General features: G+C 41.1%; 1 protein-coding gene across 8 annotated transcripts in view; it reads right to left on the bottom strand.

The window, feature by feature from the left end:
* The window catches only part of RHOBTB1 (Rho related BTB domain containing 1), a 69,802-nt gene that overhangs the window by 32,395 nt on the left and 17,204 nt on the right, over positions 1-20,203 (bottom strand). For 4 of the 8 annotated variants that reach the window (XM_083440033.1, XM_083440032.1, XM_083440035.1 and 1 more), the window contains 3 exons: positions 20,054-20,142; positions 12,951-13,152; positions 11,159-11,262 (listed from right to left, as the gene is read on the bottom strand). In XM_083440033.1, coding sequence (XP_083296159.1) covers positions 11,159-11,262; positions 12,951-13,142 — 296 coding nt within the window. In that variant the 5' untranslated portion in view covers positions 13,143-13,152; positions 20,054-20,142. Of the gene's footprint in view, positions 1-3,481; positions 3,538-11,158; positions 11,263-12,950; positions 13,153-20,053; positions 20,143-20,203 lie in introns of those variants that run through there. The other 4 variants (XM_083440034.1, XM_083440036.1, XM_083440037.1 and 1 more) reach the window with 2 other exon arrangements.

Here is a 20,203-nt window from a genome sequence, read left to right as displayed (position 1 = left end):
ATATATATATATATATACATATATATTGTCCAGTAGCACCTTAAAGGTAAAGGTAAAGGGACCCCTGACCATTAGGTCCAGTCGTGACCGACTCTGGGGTTGCGGCGCTCATCTCGCTTTATTGGACAAAGGAACCGGCATTCAGCTTCCGGGTCATGTGGCCAGCATGACTAAGCCACTTCTGGCGAACCAGAGCAGCGCACGGAAACGCCGTTTACCTTCCCGCTGGAGCAGTACCTATTTATTTACTTGCACTTTGACGTGCTTTCAAACTGCTAGGTTGGCAGTAGCACCTTAGAGACCAACTAAGTTTGCTCTTGGTATAAGCTTTCGTGTGCATGCACACTTCTTCAGGTATCTGAATTCTTTTATATGTTTCAACTGCGTCAGACCAACACGGCTACCTAACTGAATCTCAAACCTTTTAAGTTTCAAGGTCTCACCTGCTTGGTGTCTTCTCTCCACCAAGAACCCTTATAGGAGGTAGAAATTCACCAGACATTTGCAATGCACTGCCTACTTAGGCCTGAAATCTTAAGTTATCCCTGCAATACAGATATGTTTCCATCCTCATAATTATAAATAAAATTGTGCTGCTATAGAAGGGTTAAGGAGACAAGTCACATCCACAAAATATATTTAAAACACATTGTTTTCCCCAAAGAATCCTGAGAACTGTAGCCTGCTAAGGTTGCTGGGAATTGTAGTTCTTTGAGTGGTCAACTACAGTCCCCACAATTCTTTGAGGGAAGCCATATGACTGTTAAAGTGGTATAAATGTCATTTAAATGGTGTTGGTATCAGCTAACTTCTCATTCCCCGCCCCCCTGCATGAACCACTTTCCTCAAAGGGCCAAGCATTTCAATTGAGGAAATCTGGACTAGAAATTTTTCAGGTCAAAACCACACAAGACGGAAATTTCAGAGGGTTTTTTGTGCTGTCAAAATGGTACTAAAGCCCCAGTCCTTTGCACATTCACTTGAAGTCTCATGGAACTCAATGGCATTTCCAGTAAACACACATAGAATCAGGCTGCACAATAGTTTAACACAGCAAAAACTATTCCATACATAACCTTAAGATTGCAGGGACGCTTGACTCAGCTGACTACAGCACTCTAATGTTATTTTATGCTGCGTATAGTATCACCTGACCTTCAGTATTTGTATTTCTAGTAAGGCAAGGTACACTGCACTTTCAGTACTGATAGAGATTAATTATTGCTAACCCCAACGGATTTCAAATCCAAATTTTGTAACAAGGACAACCAAATCCATAACCAGAAGCCTCAGTTATGCAACCAGGTTGTACTGTGCAATGGTGCATCAGACTGCTTGCTTTTAAACAATTTTGATAGCACAACTTGTCTCGTTACATCATGGAATGCATTTTTTCCCTTTGGTAGGAAAGAGAGTACTAGAGAAAGAAGGGGAGGGGTCATAGAGGCTGTATCCCCTACTCTGGAACTCATCCTATTACCTGTTCTGGAGCAAACACCCTCTTCACTGTTAATATTTATCTCATTGTGCAACTGCTAAAGAGTAAGGCTTAGTGCAACTCTGCACATTATTGCCGCATTTCTCCTTTTCCTGTATAGCCTATTATTATGACCAAATACTTGGGGGGGGGGGGAGGCGGAAATCCCAGCTGCAACTTCTCTGACTCAGAGGCACAACAAACAACACAGGGGGTGCAGCAGCTTCTGGTTGGTGTTCGCTGCAGTAAAACATGCAATATGTGGAGATATGCCACCCCTAAAAACTTGTCCAATCAGATTAGCCCCCTGTATTTCTGGAGGTGCACATCTCCCCCTCACACTTTGGATGCCTGCTGCAGTAAACATGTAAATTCCTCAGTGGCCCAGGGATTAAGTTAATGTTGGTCAGTCATGTCCAGCGCTGCCTGCTACACCATACAGAAGTAAGGATTTGTCCCAGGGAACATCCATAGGTCAGTGGCAGAACACATGCTTCATACTCAAAAGGTCCCCGGATAATCCCTGGTGTCACCAGGGTAGGGCTGGAAAAGACTCCTACCTGAAACCCTGGGAAGTTGCAAACAGTCAGTGATGATAGCACAGAGCTACATCCACAAATGACCTGGCCTGGTATGGGGCAGCTTCCTATGTTTCTATATTCATAAAAGTATTTATATACTGCAATATGTTGGGGTGGTAGACAGCAATGTATGTATACAATAAAACATATAACACTATTAGAAACAGTACAAATGTACAGACCGCAAGGGCTGGTTGCCTGGGTTCCCTTTAGTGGGAATGCCAGGTCTTGACTTTCGACATGCAAATCATGTTTTATACCACTGATCTATGGCCGCTCTCCTGAATAATTTAGCCTAGGCCAAAACCACCATTACAATATCTAATATTTAACAGTTGTTCTCTCTCACCAGGGAAATATAGTTCTTTGGGGGTGAGGAAATGACTAAGGATCTCCAGCAGAAAATTCTTAGCACCCTTGCCAAGATACCATTCCCAGCATGCTTTGGGGGAAGCTGTAGTATGGATATGCCTAATGAAGCTTAAGTATTTGATCAGCATAGCTCTGGGGAAAAGCCAGACTAACTATCTGTCAACTCCATTATATTGTTTATGATGGAGAAAATCTGCTTTTACAAATGAGTTAACCGAGGCACAATTTTCCCCATTAATAAATGCAAACAGCATTCATGCACACATTTCAGTGCTGGGGAAGACAGAACCAAAAAGGCTTGCACAGATAGCTTGTAAGCAAGGCAGTGTCTTCACAATATTAAAAGTTTCAGTAAAATGTAGCAGCAGCCACCATATGAAGATGAAGTTCATAAGTGACTGGGAGGCATAACCAAATGATCTGAAAATGAATGACTATGGCTGCGTTCAGACATCACAATAAACCATTGTTTACTGTGACAACAGGAATGAGCCACAGCTAGCCTTGGGGTTATGTGATCCCTGTCACTCTCTGGTGTGTTCATAAGAAGTAGCTTGGAAGCTGTCATTTCCATTTTAAAAAAATTAACCATAGCTTGTTATCTCACCAGAATCTGACAAACTGTGATTAATCTTAACTGTGGTTTCTGTGAAAGAAGTAAATGTCAAATAACAGGTTATGAAGCTTGTTTCAAACCACAGTTACGGCTAACCACAGTTTAGGGGGTAAATGTAATGCTAAAACTGTGGTTAATCAAAAACAGAAGTGAAAGCTTCCAAACTCCTCCTCATGGCTGCACTCCAAGAAGGAGTGGAAAAGGGGAAACATTTGACCCCAAGGTTTGCTGCAGGTTTTCCCCCATCATGATAAACAATGGTTTATCATGGTGCCCACAGTTACAGCCTATGAGTGCACTCTCACAACAAATGGGACTGCAATGCAAGGAGTAGACTACAATATGAGGGGCCAAGAAGACATCCAACAAAGGCATGGCAAGACCATGCACCAGCCTGGATGGGAGCAGGAAAAAAAAATCAATTCTATACTTTACCGAGAGCAGTGAGGCTTCTTAAGTAGAGGTGTTATGTGCGAAACTGTCAAAACACCCTGAAATATATATTCAGATTTTGATAGTGAGGAGCATGCAGAGGTGTTTGGTTTTCCCCCCAAAGAACTTGCGTAACATGAGATTTCAGTTGAAGTCAGTCCGAAAAACAGCAGCAGCTCTTGAGGGAAAAAGGTCATTTTCAACTTATATTGTTCAGTGACAGCTCTAGAAGACGAGAATACTTAATTTCTGTACTAACCATGGGCTGCTTCACAATTAACATTTTTTTCTGAGGTAGCCCTGTATACTGAAGAGCATATTAACTAGTATTGAGCTGCGTACTGTTATTTTCACCAAAACCACACCATTTGTCTTACTTCATCAGCATATTTGCTACAAGAACTCTCAAGTGGTATGATCTGCTCTTTTCTTTATGGTTATCTCCATACAGGAAAAAGGTGATGTGTGAAGCAGTCCTAACTAGAAATTTTCATCAGAAAATATACTCTTTCCCATTTGTCTTTAAATGCAGCAAATGAAATGAACACACCACCAAGTTGCACCCACAGAAAACATTAGTAATCTTCACGTAAGTAAAACTTACCATTTCCCTCCCCTATCCCTGATTTTGAATAAAAACTCAAAGCTGACCATTGCTCCAGTTCATTCTCACATGCTGCTGTTGCCTGCAATGTGCTTCCATCTTCCTTTTGTAAGTCACACTCTGTGGTTGCTTGTCATTCTACTGTTCAAGAGGTAGCCACTGAAAACTGGATGACTAACTCAGAGGTACAGAATGCAGCTCAATACATTTTTATTTTTATTTTTGAAGTTCATCTGCACAAGGTTTTGCTATAATACTTCCTTGGAGATTGAAAAGAGCTTTCCTGATATAAAAAAAATAGCACTGCACATTTCAGAATAATATTAGCAAGAATACTAGGTAAAGAATAAAAAGGGATGCATGCATTAAGCCTAGCATAATGACACCTAAGCAGCCTTCTCCAAATCCGAACTTTCCATAAAAACAAAATATGATACTTAGAAGCAATAAATGCTTTAATCTGTATATACTTTCCTAGAAAGGCATGAATTAAAATTGAGTCAACGGTGGTCCTTCTTTGAGTTCTGCTACACAGTTCCGTAAATGGGCAACTGTATCAACAAATCACTTGTCGAGAAACCCTTCCTTGCAGTGCCGAGAGAGGAAGCTTTGAAGCAGGCAGTGCACAAGAGAAAAGGAGGAACTTTTCTTATGCTAGTGATGGTGATAGGCTCTTGAAGCTGAAGTCTAAATAGTTAAAAACCCATTAAGCCACATTCATGTATCACTTTAACACTTAAGGCTTCCCCCAAAAAATCTTAGGATTCTTAAGGGTGTTGAGAATTATAGCTCGAAGGGCAGCACCCTTAACAAAATACAGTTCCTATTATTATTATTATTATTATTATTATTATTATTATTATTATTAGAGGAGCCATGCCTGTTAAAAGTACTTTCAATGGATAGTGTGGTAGATGTGACCTAGGTACATGACTTCACTACACAGAGATAAAGCCTATCTTCTATATCCCTGATTCCAGGTTCAGAACAGGCAAGATGCCAGATGAGAGCACACCCAGCCTCTCTGAATTTCAAGAGCTTCATATCACTACAAAGAGCACGTCACATTCTAAAGACTACTCTTTATGCTCCATTAACAAAATGGAACAGATATGCAGCAAAGCATTGAAACAGTCTTTGAAATAGAATGAAATTTAATCCACTAATCAAGTAAAAGTAGTTTAACAAAACTAAACTCCCTCTAAGTATGCATTTATTTATAATCATGATTATTAGTATATAAACTAATGTTACTGGTATATAACATATTATTATATTATATTATATTATTATTATATGTTATATAAACATGTGCAGTGGTACCTCGGGTTACATACGCTTCAGGTTACATATGCTTCAGGTTACATATGCTTCAGGTTACAGACTCCGCTAACCCAGAAATATTACCTCAGGTTAAGAACTTTGCTTCAGGATGAGAACAGAAATTGTGCAGCGCCGGTGCAGCAGCAGCAGGAGGCCCCATTAGCTAAAGTGGTGCTTCAGGTTAAGAACAGTTTCAGGTTAAGAACAAACCTCCAGAACAAATTAAGTTCTTAACCCGAGGTACCACTGTACACATCTAAAATACTAAAAACTAAAACAAACAAGCAAATATTAAAACAATACCAAGCACAGAGACTATTCTGTGGCACCTGCCAATAAATCTTACTAGTCTAATTATTTTTGACAATTTCATGTAATTTTTTATTGTTCTGAGCCAAAAGCCTTAAAGAAATGAAAAAGGGAAGGGGGAAGTCAAAGCCTTATGTCCAGCTTGTTCGCACAAATAATGCATGTTTTTTAGAAGGGTAGTCACACGCAAAACACGTGCCCCAACCCTTACAGATTAAAATACAAGAATATCCCTCTACTTTCATACTCAAGTGACAGCCTACACTTGTCCTCCCCCTCCCCATACTGTTAAGTATTATGATGATATATAAATTAATATACACTGAAATTCACTAATTTATTCCTCTCTATTTTGCTGTGATGAATAAATGCACATAATATACCATGTTTTACCAGCATGCCTCTGCTAAATGTCATGTGATATCGAACTTAGAGGCTGCAGTAGCAGATTAGCATCTTTTATTTTTATTTTTAATTAATTAAAGATCTGTAGATCTCAGGGTGGTTCACTACACAAAAAAGTAAGATAAAAAACACATAATACTTAATAACCACCCCCCCTTCTCCCACAATGCATTTAAAGGCATATTGGATATTAATTAGCCAAAGGCCTGGTTGGAGAGGAATGTTTTTGCCTGTCACCTAAAGGAGTAGATAGAATGAAGGGTGCCACTGCAGAAAAGGCCCGTTCTCATGTTGCCACCCTCCTGACCTCTCATGGAGGAGGCACAAGAAGAACGGCTCAGAGTATGATCTCAGGGTCTGGGTAGGTTCTTATGGAGAGAGGCAGTCCTAAAAAGTTGAGCATGACTTCTTCTAATTGTGTTATGATCTATCGTTTGAACAATTTTTATATAACCTTCTTATATTATGTCTGACAATTAGTGAGGCCAGGAACCTTTCCCATACCTCATACATGTCTACTGTAACAAAGCCCCGGTCAAGCAGAACAGAAATAAATTGAACGTGAATTCATGATGATGAGCATGCTAAAACATGGTTTGATCAGAAACCGAATGGAAAATCTAACCCTCAAATAGCACCAAGACACCAGATCAGTTCTGCATGGCACAAAATTAAAGCAGAAGAGGAGAAAACACGAAGTAATAGGTTGCAGGGAGAGAAGAGTATGTATGTATGTGCATATACGTGTATCAGAGAGAGGCATGTGTTTTGCACAAATGGAAGAGGAAGTGCCACAAGCTCAAAAATAGCGTGTCCTCCATGATATTTAACTCAGCAGCCAGTGGGGGGTGGGAAGAGTCAACATTATAAACTCATAACCACAGATGCAGACCAAAACCCCCATTTCACCCATAAACACCATTATAAAGTGTGGGGAAATCCACCATTTTACTATTTCTCTGGTAGTTTAACATCATTGTTAGGGAATGCTTTGAACTAGCCATTCCACATTAAGTGATCTCAAGGATGAAAACACACGTTATGTGCTGTTATGCAATTCTTTTTCCATTTTTTCTCTTACATACACTGAGGCTACATGATGAAGCAGAAGCCCAGCAAAACAAGAAACGGGGGGGGGGGGAGCTTCTTAACCCTTTATCCTTGTGCTGTTTTATTGCTGAAAATCTCTACCCAGCTACTTTTATCCCCACTGGAAAAAAGATGCAGGCATGTTTGATTTTGAATGTCACATCTTGGCAGCTATGAAAAACCCTTGATTAAGATTAAGAAAAGTTCATTATTGCTTTTCAACACTGAGGTAAGTCAATTTTACCAACATTTCCCATAAGGAAATAACTTTTACAGCACAATTCTAAGCCTCAGTCAGTGCTGCTGGGGATGGTGGTGGGAAGATTAGGTGGGCATTTCTGCACGCAAATCATAGGCAGTGGACAAATACAGCTGTGAGCAGCCACAGACATTGCACCCCAAAATAGTTGGGAGGTGGGTAGCTGAGTCAGCCATGAATCTAACAGATCCAAAACTGTTCTAACCCTCTGTTGTGCCAGGAGCTGGTACAGAAAAAACACGAAAACTCCCCGCTCGCCCACCTTCTGGCCAGGCCAGCAGATTTTTGGATTCAGCAGTGTTTTGGATGCAGCTGTCATGGGTTAGCCAGCAGTAAATCACACTGTGAAGGCTGGAGTTAACTATTAGCAAAAACACGATCAACACAGTAGTGTCAGGCCTAATGAGCATAGCAACTCATCTCCGGTAGGTCTTGCCCTCATGGAGCAGTTGCAGAGACTGAAGGTCCCCATCTCCCCACAGCTGGCTAAGTCCCCTCCTCTCCAGGGTTTTCTCCCAGTAGACTGTACTTCTGCGTCACTGATCTCTACTCCACTCTTTTCAAGCCTTTTCTGGTTCTGGAGACAAGAGGGGAGCAGAGCTTGTTCACAGCAGGAACCGGAAACACTTGTCACACTTCACCAACCTGACTCATCTCTGTCTCTTGGCCTCTCTCACCCCACTCTTTTGCTTCAGCTCCTGCATCTGATCATGGCCTTGTCTCTGCCACAGACTCTCTCAGCTCACTAAGCCCTGTTAAATCTTCAGCTTCCAACACCTTCTCCTCCCAGTCTTCTCCCTCTCCGTTGTCCCACCACCAGTCCCTGGTCTCTGAGCCTTCTTCACTTTTGGGTTCCCCAGTTGGTTCCAGTCCATGAGATTATGTCCCCAATCCCTTGTTTGGATTGCTCCGACCCTCACATAACTATTCCTGAATAAAATATGCATAACCTTTGTAGGAGTGGGCATAAAATATGTCATCCTACACCTTCTCTCTCCAAAAACTGGAACATGCCTGATTTTGCCCTCTTAATCTATACTAATCTGCTCAGTGACAGAGTGTATGTTGACATAAGGACACAGCAAGCAGGGAGACGAAGAGTAAACACAGGAACCACTTAATTTTAAACTTGCTAGCACCTAAGTAAATTAGTATTTTGTGACTTTGAAAAATGCATTATATATTTTGCAATCTTTGAACAGTGCATTCAAGTGCAATACTTAAATATAGAAAGAATTTAAATTGTATGCTTTAATTAGGGCTTTGATTGCCTTTCAAAAACAAGCAGTTAAGGCACTAGTCATCTCTCACAAAGCTCTCTGAATCAGGAGAGTGAATTCAAAGAAGAATGATATAAAGCAGCAAGGATGGCCAAAGTGTCCAAGTCAAGGAATGGCACAGCAAACCTCTTCTGTGTTTGCATAAGCTTCCCTCCCAGCCTGATGCAACACATCTCCTTATCCCTCCCACTGCTTTTGCTACTTGCTCCTGTTGTTTTTCATTGTCCTAGAGCCCTGCTTTCTGTGATAACTTCTGAGGGTCACCCATACATCACAGCCCCCATTTAGGGGCTCTAATGTTTGTGAACTTTTGATCACATGCTTCAGCCTGATGGTGTGATAGGTTTTGATACCAGCTTCTATCAGAAACATGCAGTTTTGTGCATGGGGATTCGCCATACAACCAGAGATGTGCTCACAGTTAAGAGGCTTGCAAATATTATGACTGTCTCATAAAAACCATTTCTGCAGCTTCCACGTGGGAGAGCCATAATATACGAGGCTGCCTTCATTGCTGGTTCTTTTCCTCTCCTACCCAGTATACAATTGCTGGGCGAGACACACTGAAGCTATTACATTTTAAGTGTGATGGAAGTAGTCTGAAATAGCTGCCCATGCCTTGAAAATGCATGTGCATTTTTGTGACATGGTTTATTCTTAGTTCTATAAGCCTGCTGAGAGAAAGCCAGATGTCTATTGGCTAATGTTTATGGTGTTGCTAACATATCTTCCCTTCTCTCAATCCTTCACAGTGTTTATAAACTGCTGACAGAATATGTAAATTGAAGGATGAACATATATGAGTATACATGCATGAAATGCCCTATATATTTCATATCTAAGGGGGATACCTTGTCTTAGGCATAAGGGAAAGGGCAAGTCTAATAATAATAATAATAATAATAAAAATTTTTATTTATATCCCGCCCTCCCCAGCCGAAGCCGGGCTCAGGGCGGCTAACAACAATTAAATAATCAAACAATCAAATAATCAAACATTCTAAAAACATTCCATTATAAAAATTAATTAAAGTCAAATTAATGGCAACCGTTAAGCAAAATTCTGTGCAGGTTGCCAGAGGAGGGAGTCAGGCTGGGCCCTGACCAAAGGCCTGGTGGAACAACTCTGTCTTGCAGGCTCTGCGGAAAGATGTCAGGTCCCGCAGGGCCCTAGTCTCTTGTGACAGAGCGTTCCACCAGAGCGTTCTAAAAACCTGTATAAAGGAAACTGTGAAATCAGATTCCTACTGTGGATGAAGTACTGTTAAAAATGTTACATCTGTCTCTTCCCATATGACTGGACTAACAGAGTAAAATACTACCACCACTATAGACTGTATTAAACTACTAAATTACTGCCCATGCAGACATCGCCCAAGTTGCAATGTACTAAGCCACCAGTACTAAACAAAGAAGGCAATGCAAACTTATTATCAGCAAATGAAAGGTGAGCTTAGATGCAAATGCCAGAATTGCAAGAACCACACAACTGGTTCTGCATAGCCAATGGGGTTTGGGCTTGTAGCTCTTCATCAGCACCGCCCCCCCCCCCCCAGTGCTACAGGCAGGCATACAAAACTACTTCTGATACCCAAAACTTTAGGGCTATGCTTAAAGTAGCTTTCTGGATCCCGGCCAGTGGTCTGTAATGCTGATGAAAGGATATTTGATATTCAGGTAACACAACCTGTTTCCTCTAGTTACATTTAAATGAACAAAATAGGAAGTAAGTCTTTAATGGACTTCAATCAGGTTACAATTCTACATGCATTTTAAGCAATTATTACTCTAACCCTGGTCAAACTGTGCTTAGGCCAATAAATTTAGGACTCGAGGACAAAAAGCATTTCCTTCATCCACACCAACATGCCTATCAGAACTGGACACCCATGAATAGCCTGGAGAAAACGGAGTCACACTACACTCAAATATGAAGGAGAATCTGTGTTAGTCAAATTTCACATCATATGCTTGTACAGCAGTTGTAGTTGTGAAAGATTTCTCCCTGTGTAGAATCACAAGCATTTGTATTGTATTCTTTAAAACACCTGGCAGCTATTTTAGCAATAAGTGAATTGATTACCTTTCATCATGGCCAGTCAAGCAATTCACAACACTTCAGGGTGTGTGTTTTTTTTACATTTTTGCAAATGGTCTTTGAAATGCAAAATGTTTCAAGACTTTTGCTCAAAACCTTTATGGCACTGATAAACTACATAGATAAGCTATATTCCCTTCAAAGATGTATATATTCATAACCCTTGTGATAGATGCTGTTCTTCGAAAGAAAGAGGAATGTGAACACTCTTGATAAATTTAATACCTCACATTTCACACTTCAAAGCTGCAATTCTTTTCCCACTAGGTTTTACTTGACTTGCAAATGAAAATTTGGGCTAACTCCCACTTACCTTCCATAAGCAAAGCGCCTATCTTTGTGATGATCGCCAAATGTGTCCCAGAGCCTGAGAGAAACACTCACTTCGTCAACAACATCCCGGGAACGTTCAAGAACCTGAAATAGGTACATTTCTATCAGTTAAAAGCTTGCTGCAGATACAATTCCCTGAAGAAAGTCCTAATATATCTGTATCCTCTGGGACATGGTCAAAGGCTTACTTGAGAAATTGTGCCAAATCATGGTTACAGAGGCTCGATTATGTTCTGGCATGATTTCTGATTGCTGAACCAGAACCAGAAGTTAGGTTTTGAAGGCCCAGAGTGAATTTATGAAGGTGAGTATTGAGAGGATGGAAAGACAGGCAGTGCTAAACCACAGTGTTGCACATTCATAAAATTCAAAACGTGGCCTGGATTATAAACTATGGTTCATAGAATACATTGTTTGGCATAATGTCTAAATATAGCCATTTATGTTCTCTCTTAATTAATTAATTTTTTATTTATTTTACCTGTCATAAGGTCCCGGGGACAGGATACAACAATATAATATAAGGTAATGATTGTTGTAACCTACCTTGGAACCTTTAGGTGAAGGGCAGTTTAGAAAACTTTTAAATAGATATATCACTCAGACTTAGCTGCAATTAATTTGGATTCTTACGCACCGGCGTGGTTCATCTCTCTCTCTCTCTCTCTCTCTCTCTCTCTCTCTCTCTCTCTCTCTTTTCTTCTCCTAACAAACTGTGATTATTTGTAATGAAAGAAACAAACCACAAGTACTGATTTGCATGGAATGGCAAGCCAGATTCTAGTTCTGTTTCCTCCCTGGCACACTGAAGAAAGGAGCAGAGGAGGAACAATGCATGATATTTTAAGCAACGTGCACCAGCCCACATCAAACTACAGTTTGTGATATGAGAAACAAGTCACTGTGAAGCTCTGCAGCACAGAAACCTGCTTTGGGGGTCACTTGTGAATGCACATGGTGAGCTGAAAGGTGAGCAGCTTTCAACTTTGGCACAGGTTTTATTAAGAACACTGTCAGCTAGAGCCACCAGATGCAGCAAAGTTCCTGAACTTTTTTTTATTAAAGTTGCACTGAAAATGAAATCCAACAAGCATAGCCTTTCTCATTCTCAAAGGTCTATTACAGGACCTGCTGCACCTGCTGAAATTTCTTCTGTCACACTGCTACATGGAGGGTATATCAGCCTTGCTCAGTTACCAAGACCAGAAGCCAGAAAAGAGAGGGGTGTGGGTGTCTGTGAATCAAAACAGGGTGCTGAGATATTCCCGACATAACAGAGTCCTGAAACTGAATGGACATCAAGCCTTTTAAAAATGAACTACAGGAAAGATTCCATGTATTATCCACAATGTGTGTAAGACATGGGTTTTCCTCTGTTTAAACATCACAGGAAAGCTTAGTTGTCTGTTCAGGAGAGGCTAAGATATTTACAAAATATTATACTTTTAAAACAAAGGAGACTGGATAAATAAACTCTAAAAGGATGTATGTATTCAAACACAACACAGATATTTCAAACAACAACCATACAGAGCTGTCACTTTTGAGCAGAATGGTCCAATGATTTCAAAAGATGTTCTATCAGCACTGACGGAAGGCCAGTCTACTTGGTCCATTTTGAATTACTTCTCTCTCCTGAACACCATGCATTCAAAACACACAACTCCACTGACTGTTACAAAGCAGCAACACTTAAAGCCAATAACTGGTTGATGCCAAGGCAAACTTCCTTATACATTATTGCACAACTTGATAAAGTGGACAGTACATACCTCTTGGCAGACTCGATACTGATCAATTGCCCAGACTGTAGGAACGTGAGTTGCTAGCAGCTGATACTGCGTCAGGGTGGTGTTACATGCTCTTGCACAAATTAAGCGAGTCTTCCCCACTGCATTGTCACCAACAACCACACACTTGATGGTTTCAACGTTAGGTCTTTCGTAGTCCATGTCAGCATCCATGTACCGGAGACTGTAAAAAGACAATAATGCCAGTTTCTAACAGTAGGAAACCCTATTATTTAAAGAGAGTTCTACTTCCCCCCCCTTTACTTGCTCAAAGGCAAGGATTGAAGTTCAGACTAAACTATACTGCTGCCAAGGCTGATTTATAAACTCCACACAGTTCATAAAATCCAGGCAGTTCTTTTGACCTTGAATGCCTGCCTTCCTTATTTTCTGCTTGGTTTTCTATAAACATAAACTTGCTTAAAGGAGATAAAGCATGGTGCAGCTAGGATTGCCAACAGGACCAGGCAGCAGTTGCTTTAGCCTTTGCCACACAAAGTGTGACACAGCTCCATCACATTAATGTGAGTGCTCACTGCTATTCCCTCACAGCAAACATGAAAGGGAAATACATTTAAAACAACAGCAACCAGCTTGTATTACTTTCTGAAAAACCAGTAGCCTCGAACCTGCCATTGCCTTGGAATTCTAATAAACAAAAGCAAAAGCATCAGTGCAGTTTAGAAACCAGTGGTTAAAATCACTGGCATTTTGAGAGGTTCAGTCTGCCATCTTGATTCAAAATGGCATCCAACTGTATCCAAACAGACAAAAACCTGCCCTTTGACCTCAGGAATCATCATAAAATTAATTTTTTACGGTATCTTAAGAGGTGCCCAAACACATAAAGAACAGACCCAAAAAAAATCCTTTCCAAAATAAATAGTTTACAGAAGCGAAACTGTTACAAATCATAAGGTAAAGGTAAAGGACCCCTGGACAGTTAAGAAACAATACTTTACGTTCTGGAGTCATACCCAGGTTAATTCTAAGGAAATTAGCCGAACAGATTTCTTGAGTGCCCTACAAACTGACACTAGTAATGAACAAACTTGGCTCATTATAAAATGAGCACCACTTTTGATCTTAAATGCTCACCCTTGAACATACATTGGCCATTCACAGGGCAGGCCATTCACCTGCAGCTAATCATTGGTCACCAGTGTGCATATTCATGTGCTTAAGAAAAGGTTCCTCAGTGTTATGCTGCAAAAACTACCAGCATTAAAAATGGCACGAATTACTGCTGCATAAAGCATTTTGGCAGCATCTTGACCCATCAAAATTTGGATACAAATTGTAAGCTTGTTCTTAAATGACCCACTTGTGCTTTTGGGAGCATAAAACCTGTCTGGAAAAAAATAACACCTGTTAACAACTAAAATAGCAATGTACTGCTTTACAAGCAAAAAAACTAGAGGAACCCGTATTTTATTCTGACTTGTGTCAACTTTATTATCCTATTATACTGTGCACAGAGGATTCCATAAATCTTTGCCCTGCTCTACCTTTTTAATTCTGAATGAAAACCAACCTCAACAACAATGCGAATGATTTAGACGCAAACGTTTCAAGATCAACCAGATTAATGTCTAAATTAAGAGTGTATTCTCACAAGGATATGTAAAACTTGTTATCTCATTTCCAAGCAGTGTTGATAAATTTTTGGGGTTGTTTTGTTTTAACAATTTGCTACAGAAAGCACGGTGGCTTTATAGGGACGCGGGTGGCGCTGCGGGTTAAACCACAGAGCCTAGGAGTTGCCAATCAGAAGGTCGGCGGTTCGAATCCCCACGACTGGGTGAGCTCCCATTGCTCGGTCCCTGCTCCTGCCAACCTAGCAGTTCGAAAGCACGTCAAAGTGCAAGTAGATAAATAGATACCGCTTCAACGGGAAGGAAAACTGTGTTTCCGTGCGCTGCTCTGGTTCGCCAGAAGCGGCTTAGTCATGCTGGCCACATGACCCGGAAGCTGTACGCCGGCTCCCTCAGCCAATAAAGCAAGATGAGCACCGCAACCCCAGAGTCGGTCACGACTGGACCTAATGGTCGGGGGTCCCTTTACCTTTTACAGAAAGCACAAGTTCATGTTTTGTATTTCCTTCCCACCGCCCCAAGTTTGGAGGAGAAAATTGGTGATGAAGTTCCACACAAAAGTGAAGAACTGTGTTTTGCAGATCATCACATGGGTGCTGGGTCCAAAGGTTCCCTTCTGAATGCAAACAGCACCAGACCTTGCACAGAACAGCACAAGAAAACTGGAACTAAGTCCACAAACACTACCCTGCTTCTGCATCCTCTTGGGCAAAGCATTATTGAGTTTCCCATAAGAAAAATGGATAATCATTCAATTAAAGATATCAGTGAATCTGCAAGCCCACATTGTCTAGCATATAAATACATTTCAGTGTGAATGGCTTGTGTCAGGGAACTGCCATCAGTGCCGGAGGGAGAGAGCAAAATCCAGAGGCATTCCGGAGAGCGTCCTGGGATTGGGAGAGGCAGCCCATCTTCTGGGGAAGAGAATCAGCGTAGCACCAGTGGAGAAGGAGGGCAGATGGGGGAAGCGGCGAGGCGGTCCCATGACTCCTTGCCGGGGACCAGCGGGGAGAGTAGAGGTCCTCCGCTGCCTACGCCCTCCTTGCGCAGGACTTTCGCGCATAGAGAGTAGGAGAAGACTAGGCGTCAAAGAGCTTCTTTGCTGGAAGAAGTTTAAGAAACGCCCACTGACAGATTCTGCCAGCGATTGAGACAGCCACGGGTGAGTGGCTGTCCGGACAGAAAAGGTTCACTCAGGCAACCCAGCCAGGTGTTTGCACTGGCTTACACACGAGCAACCCCTAGAACCATTAGAGCTTGTAAGGGAATTAATTCACTTTTGTTTTCCAATCACCCTACATTTTCTTTTGTATTCATTTGGGTGGGGAAGGGTAGCACTGAATAATCTGACAGTCAAGTCTTGAAACGCCCCTTGTTTTCTCCACCAAATCTCTTCATCTATTTTTCTTTGGTGAGGGGAGGGGTAATTCAGCAATACTCCTCCTCCCCCCACCAGCCACATGTGTTGGCATAAAAATGTGCCAAGGTCCAAGACATGAGATTCCTGGGCCTATATGAACATGTTTGTTCACCAGTCTGCAAATGTCATGCTGAAGGGATCCAACTCTAGTGTCCAGAAGTGGCAGGGAGAATAAAGACTCATCAGAAACAAACAAGGACCCCCTAACCTGACAATTTCGCCTAGTATATATGAAGGACAGAGCCAAACAACCACCACAATCTGCAGGTGAGGGAACCCTAAGATTTTTCTGTTTAAACAGAAGCCTTCCTGGAAATGTTCAATAGCTGTCAAAACTTAATTAAATCTTTTATTGTTGCACTGTATTTTTCTACACAGAAAAGCAATTTCAGAATTAAGGAACAGGTATAATTACAGCGGCGAGCAATTTTGCCTTTATGCGTGCTGCATAAGTACAGTCCTCCCCCCTTCATAGCTATAGAACGAGCATTAAAAGCATTCTTCCAGTAGTTTTAAGTGCTATTCTGCTGTTCAATATTTGTTCTGTCCAATCAATTATACTTTGTAAAGTGCAATAAGAGATGTTTTAATAATGGATGGACTGTAACTAGTGTTAATTTTACTTTTGTTTCAGTTGACACAGCTCTTGAGACATAGGTAATGTAAAAACTAAATATTACCTAAGCAAAAGTCCACGCATTGAAATGTGAAGGCTAATTATAGGGGGGATCTGACTTATAGTATATTTATTACCAGTCTAGAGTGGAGCAACAACATTGCATTAACTGGTCATGCTGCTCTATGCATGTAGGAAGCTAGAGCATTAGGAAAACCACAACGGGGGCAATTCATAGACAACTTTATGGCCACAGGGAGCATAAAAGCATAGTCAACAGAATAACTAGAGGAGGGAAGCTGGGGGAAGTCTAAACAATTTAAGGGACTTTGACTTGTAGTGTCACAGACAGCTACAATACATCAACAACCATGACTGTTTCTAATTTAAGCCTCAGATAAAACTATTTTGTAATCAGATAAAATTAAAATGTATGTACTAAATAAAAAAGCCAAGTGTTTGGTAAGTGTATTTCAAACACTGGTGGCACCCCATAGCTCAAGAACTAGGGGGTCAAGAAACACTCATCCAATGCTACCTTCTAGAACTGCCCCCAGAGATAAGATTGGGATCAATGGAGAACAGTGTTCCTGGTGGCAGCATCCTATAGACTGCAGAAGAGGATACCATGGTTGATAGTGTCAAACGCTAATGAAAGATTTAAGAAGAGCAACAGGGTTGTGCTCCCTCCAGTCCTGGGGCAAAATAATGGATGAGTCATTATAGGGAGCAGTGGCATATGAATAACAACCCAAGTTCTTTTCCTTTTATGTTTTACAAGTTGTTGAAATCAAAGGAGGAGGGATGAGATAATTGCTAACATTTCTTTTCGGACTGGAGAGGGTTGAATGGGTAGAAGAGTGGCAACTGAAGAAATGTAGTGTACAACTGTTCCATCAACTCAGGTGAATAAAAGCAGGTGTAAAAAAACCCCCACACATCTAGATGCACCCCAAGTATGTAAAATAACTTCTGGACACCCCCACCCTTACACACCTGCCCCTGACCTCTGCACCCACCACAGAAGCATACAATACTACACAGCTTGTAGGAGCAAGAGAAAGACAAGAAAGGAAAATAAATCATTGAAATTGGGATTCGTAACTATAGCCGAAGACCATGCTGAAAAAGCAGTGCAGATGTGGTCAAACAACTGAGCTTTTAAAAAATTTACCAGGAAGAAAGATACAGTGTCATAGTCAGAACCTATAAGGTTACTCTGGTGAAGAAAGGCAGTACAAAGTACAACTGGTTAGTTTCCGAAAAGAAGGGGGCATGAGAAAGCTGGGGCAGATAAAAGGAGAATGGTAGAAAGAATGCAGATGGTCAAGGACATAGAGATAAAATTTCTAGAAGTCAAAAGCACTGGCTGTCCATGAGCTGCAACAGAATAATTTGCTGTTATTCACTTCCTTCGATGCAGAGCACTTTGTTTTCTAAAACTGACTATATCACACTAGGCTCTATTACTGCCTTTCCTCCCCTCTTTTCTTTTCTTCAGGTATGCTAGAGTTCCATTTCAAGATAACTACTAAAAATTGAAGTCAAAAAAGAAAACAACCACACTCATGTTAGAATTATTTGTTTGACAGAGAAACTTTGCTGCTGCTGCTGCTGCTGTTACATCAAACAAATTGGATTTCAGGAGGCAAAGGACAAGTTCAGCTACTTGACCAAAGGTCCGACCCAAAGGTCCTATTCTGTTGCTGGGACAAAAAATGCTACTTATTTGAGAGCAGCTAAATAAAAATAGCAGAATAGGTCTTTCTTGGTAATTCTGGACTTCATCCCCTTCCAAAGACCCAGATTTACATGCTCCTTCCGTCTTGTGATAGCAGAGATGTTTCTTTTTGATCTGTAGCATATGCTGGTGCCTTTGTCGTTAAGGCCCAAGAGGTGGAGGGCATGATCACTAACATTCAAAAGCAATATACTGACACATTCTGGATCCCTGAATGTCTGCTCTTGTCACCCTGATATGGTGCTGGCCTTGAAACTTTGGGCTTCTCCAAACTCTTGAAAAACTCCAACCTTGTAAGAATAGGAGGACAGGAAGTGCAATCATCTGTTCTGTTCTCTTCCCTTCTTCTAAGCTACAGTTATGTACAAACTTTGGTGTATTTTAACTCCGAAATTGTACTTTGCTAATCAAGAAGAACACACCACAGTTCCTTGATCTTATATGTAATAGGAAGGCATAGTTTAATCAAAAGTGGAAGCTTTCACCCTTAGCCTCCACATGCAGAGGAGGATAGAAGTAATCAGCAAGCCTGCAGTTCATCAGGGCAGTATCTGAGCTGATGCACGTTTTGTTTAAGAATCCTATGAGATCATTACTCCTTTAAATTCAACTTTAGAAGCAGAAGTTAATATACAAACACATGCTGCTTCACTGATAAGAGTTGCTCTAGCTGAAATATTACATCTTGTGTTACACGGGCTAGCAGCCTGTATCATCTACAAAATCATACTACTTAGTGTTGGGAAAGAAAAGTTTTAGGGTATCACTTCGACAAAAAGGGGCATAAAGATGGTCCACAACAATATTATCCATACCAGACAGCCTTTCCGAAGCAATAGCTACAATCAAAACCCAACTGATTCAAATTATAGGATAGGAGATTGCATGTAAACGTTAGGAAGAACTTTCTGACAGTAAGAGCTGTTTGACAGTGGAATGAACTACCCTGGAAGGAGGTGGGCTCTCCTTTATTAGAGGTTTTTAAACAGAGGTTGAGTGGCCCTTTTCATGGATTCTTTAACTGCGATCCCTGCATTGCAAGGGCTGAACTATATGACCCTTGGTATCCCATCCAACTCTACAATTCTATGATCCTGATGTTCTGCTTTTGAACTTCCAAAAATACCTGGCTGCCTTCTGCTAGAAACGGAATGCTGGACTACATAGACTTCGATCTGATCTAAACAATACAATTATTAGGTTCCCATTGTATCATAAAGCAGTGTGAAAATAAAAGGGGAATTCCTTCCCTAGTACAAATCCTGGATTTTGCCTTGAAATTACCAGTTTCTGCAGTGTGAGTAAGATTAGAACCAAAGCATGTTGACACAACAATCAACAGTCAATGCTGAGTTGGTTTATTTAGCATGCAGCTGATGTGCAGTGTTTACACTGAAAACATCTGAAAATTGTTGTAGGAAATCACATTTCACACTGTAATGCTTCTAGTTTTCCAAATCAAAACATTTCACAATACAAAAACTGTGTGCAGAAAACCCACATTATGCCATGTCTGAGCAAGCCTGTCTTTCTGCCTGTGCTCCTCCTGGGCTTGGCAGCTGGCACAAGAGACACTGGCAAGCTCACTTTCCACCACCTGTTTAGTGAGACTTCTGCACTACCATTTCTTAATGCAGATGTAACACTGGAATATTTGCAGCATTCTGTGCTCAGCATAGAATCAGGTTCCCAGCACCATCATCGACGGACCTTTATTTTCTTGTTGGGAAATGGTACTTTCTGCTGTGCTGAAGAAATTGATGTTGTTCCTTGGTACTGGCGCATGAAGCCCGTAAGCCCTGCAAGGGTATGGCAAAAGGGGAAGTGTTTAATTGAGGCTTCCAATGGCCTCTTGCACCT

The sequence above is a fragment of the Podarcis tiliguerta genome (genome assembly GCF_965153285.1).
Source record: "Podarcis tiliguerta genome assembly, chromosome: 5".
In the NCBI taxonomy this organism is placed as follows: domain Eukaryota; kingdom Metazoa; phylum Chordata; class Lepidosauria; order Squamata; family Lacertidae; genus Podarcis; species Podarcis tiliguerta.
This window is presented reverse-complemented; position numbering and strand designations above follow the sequence as displayed.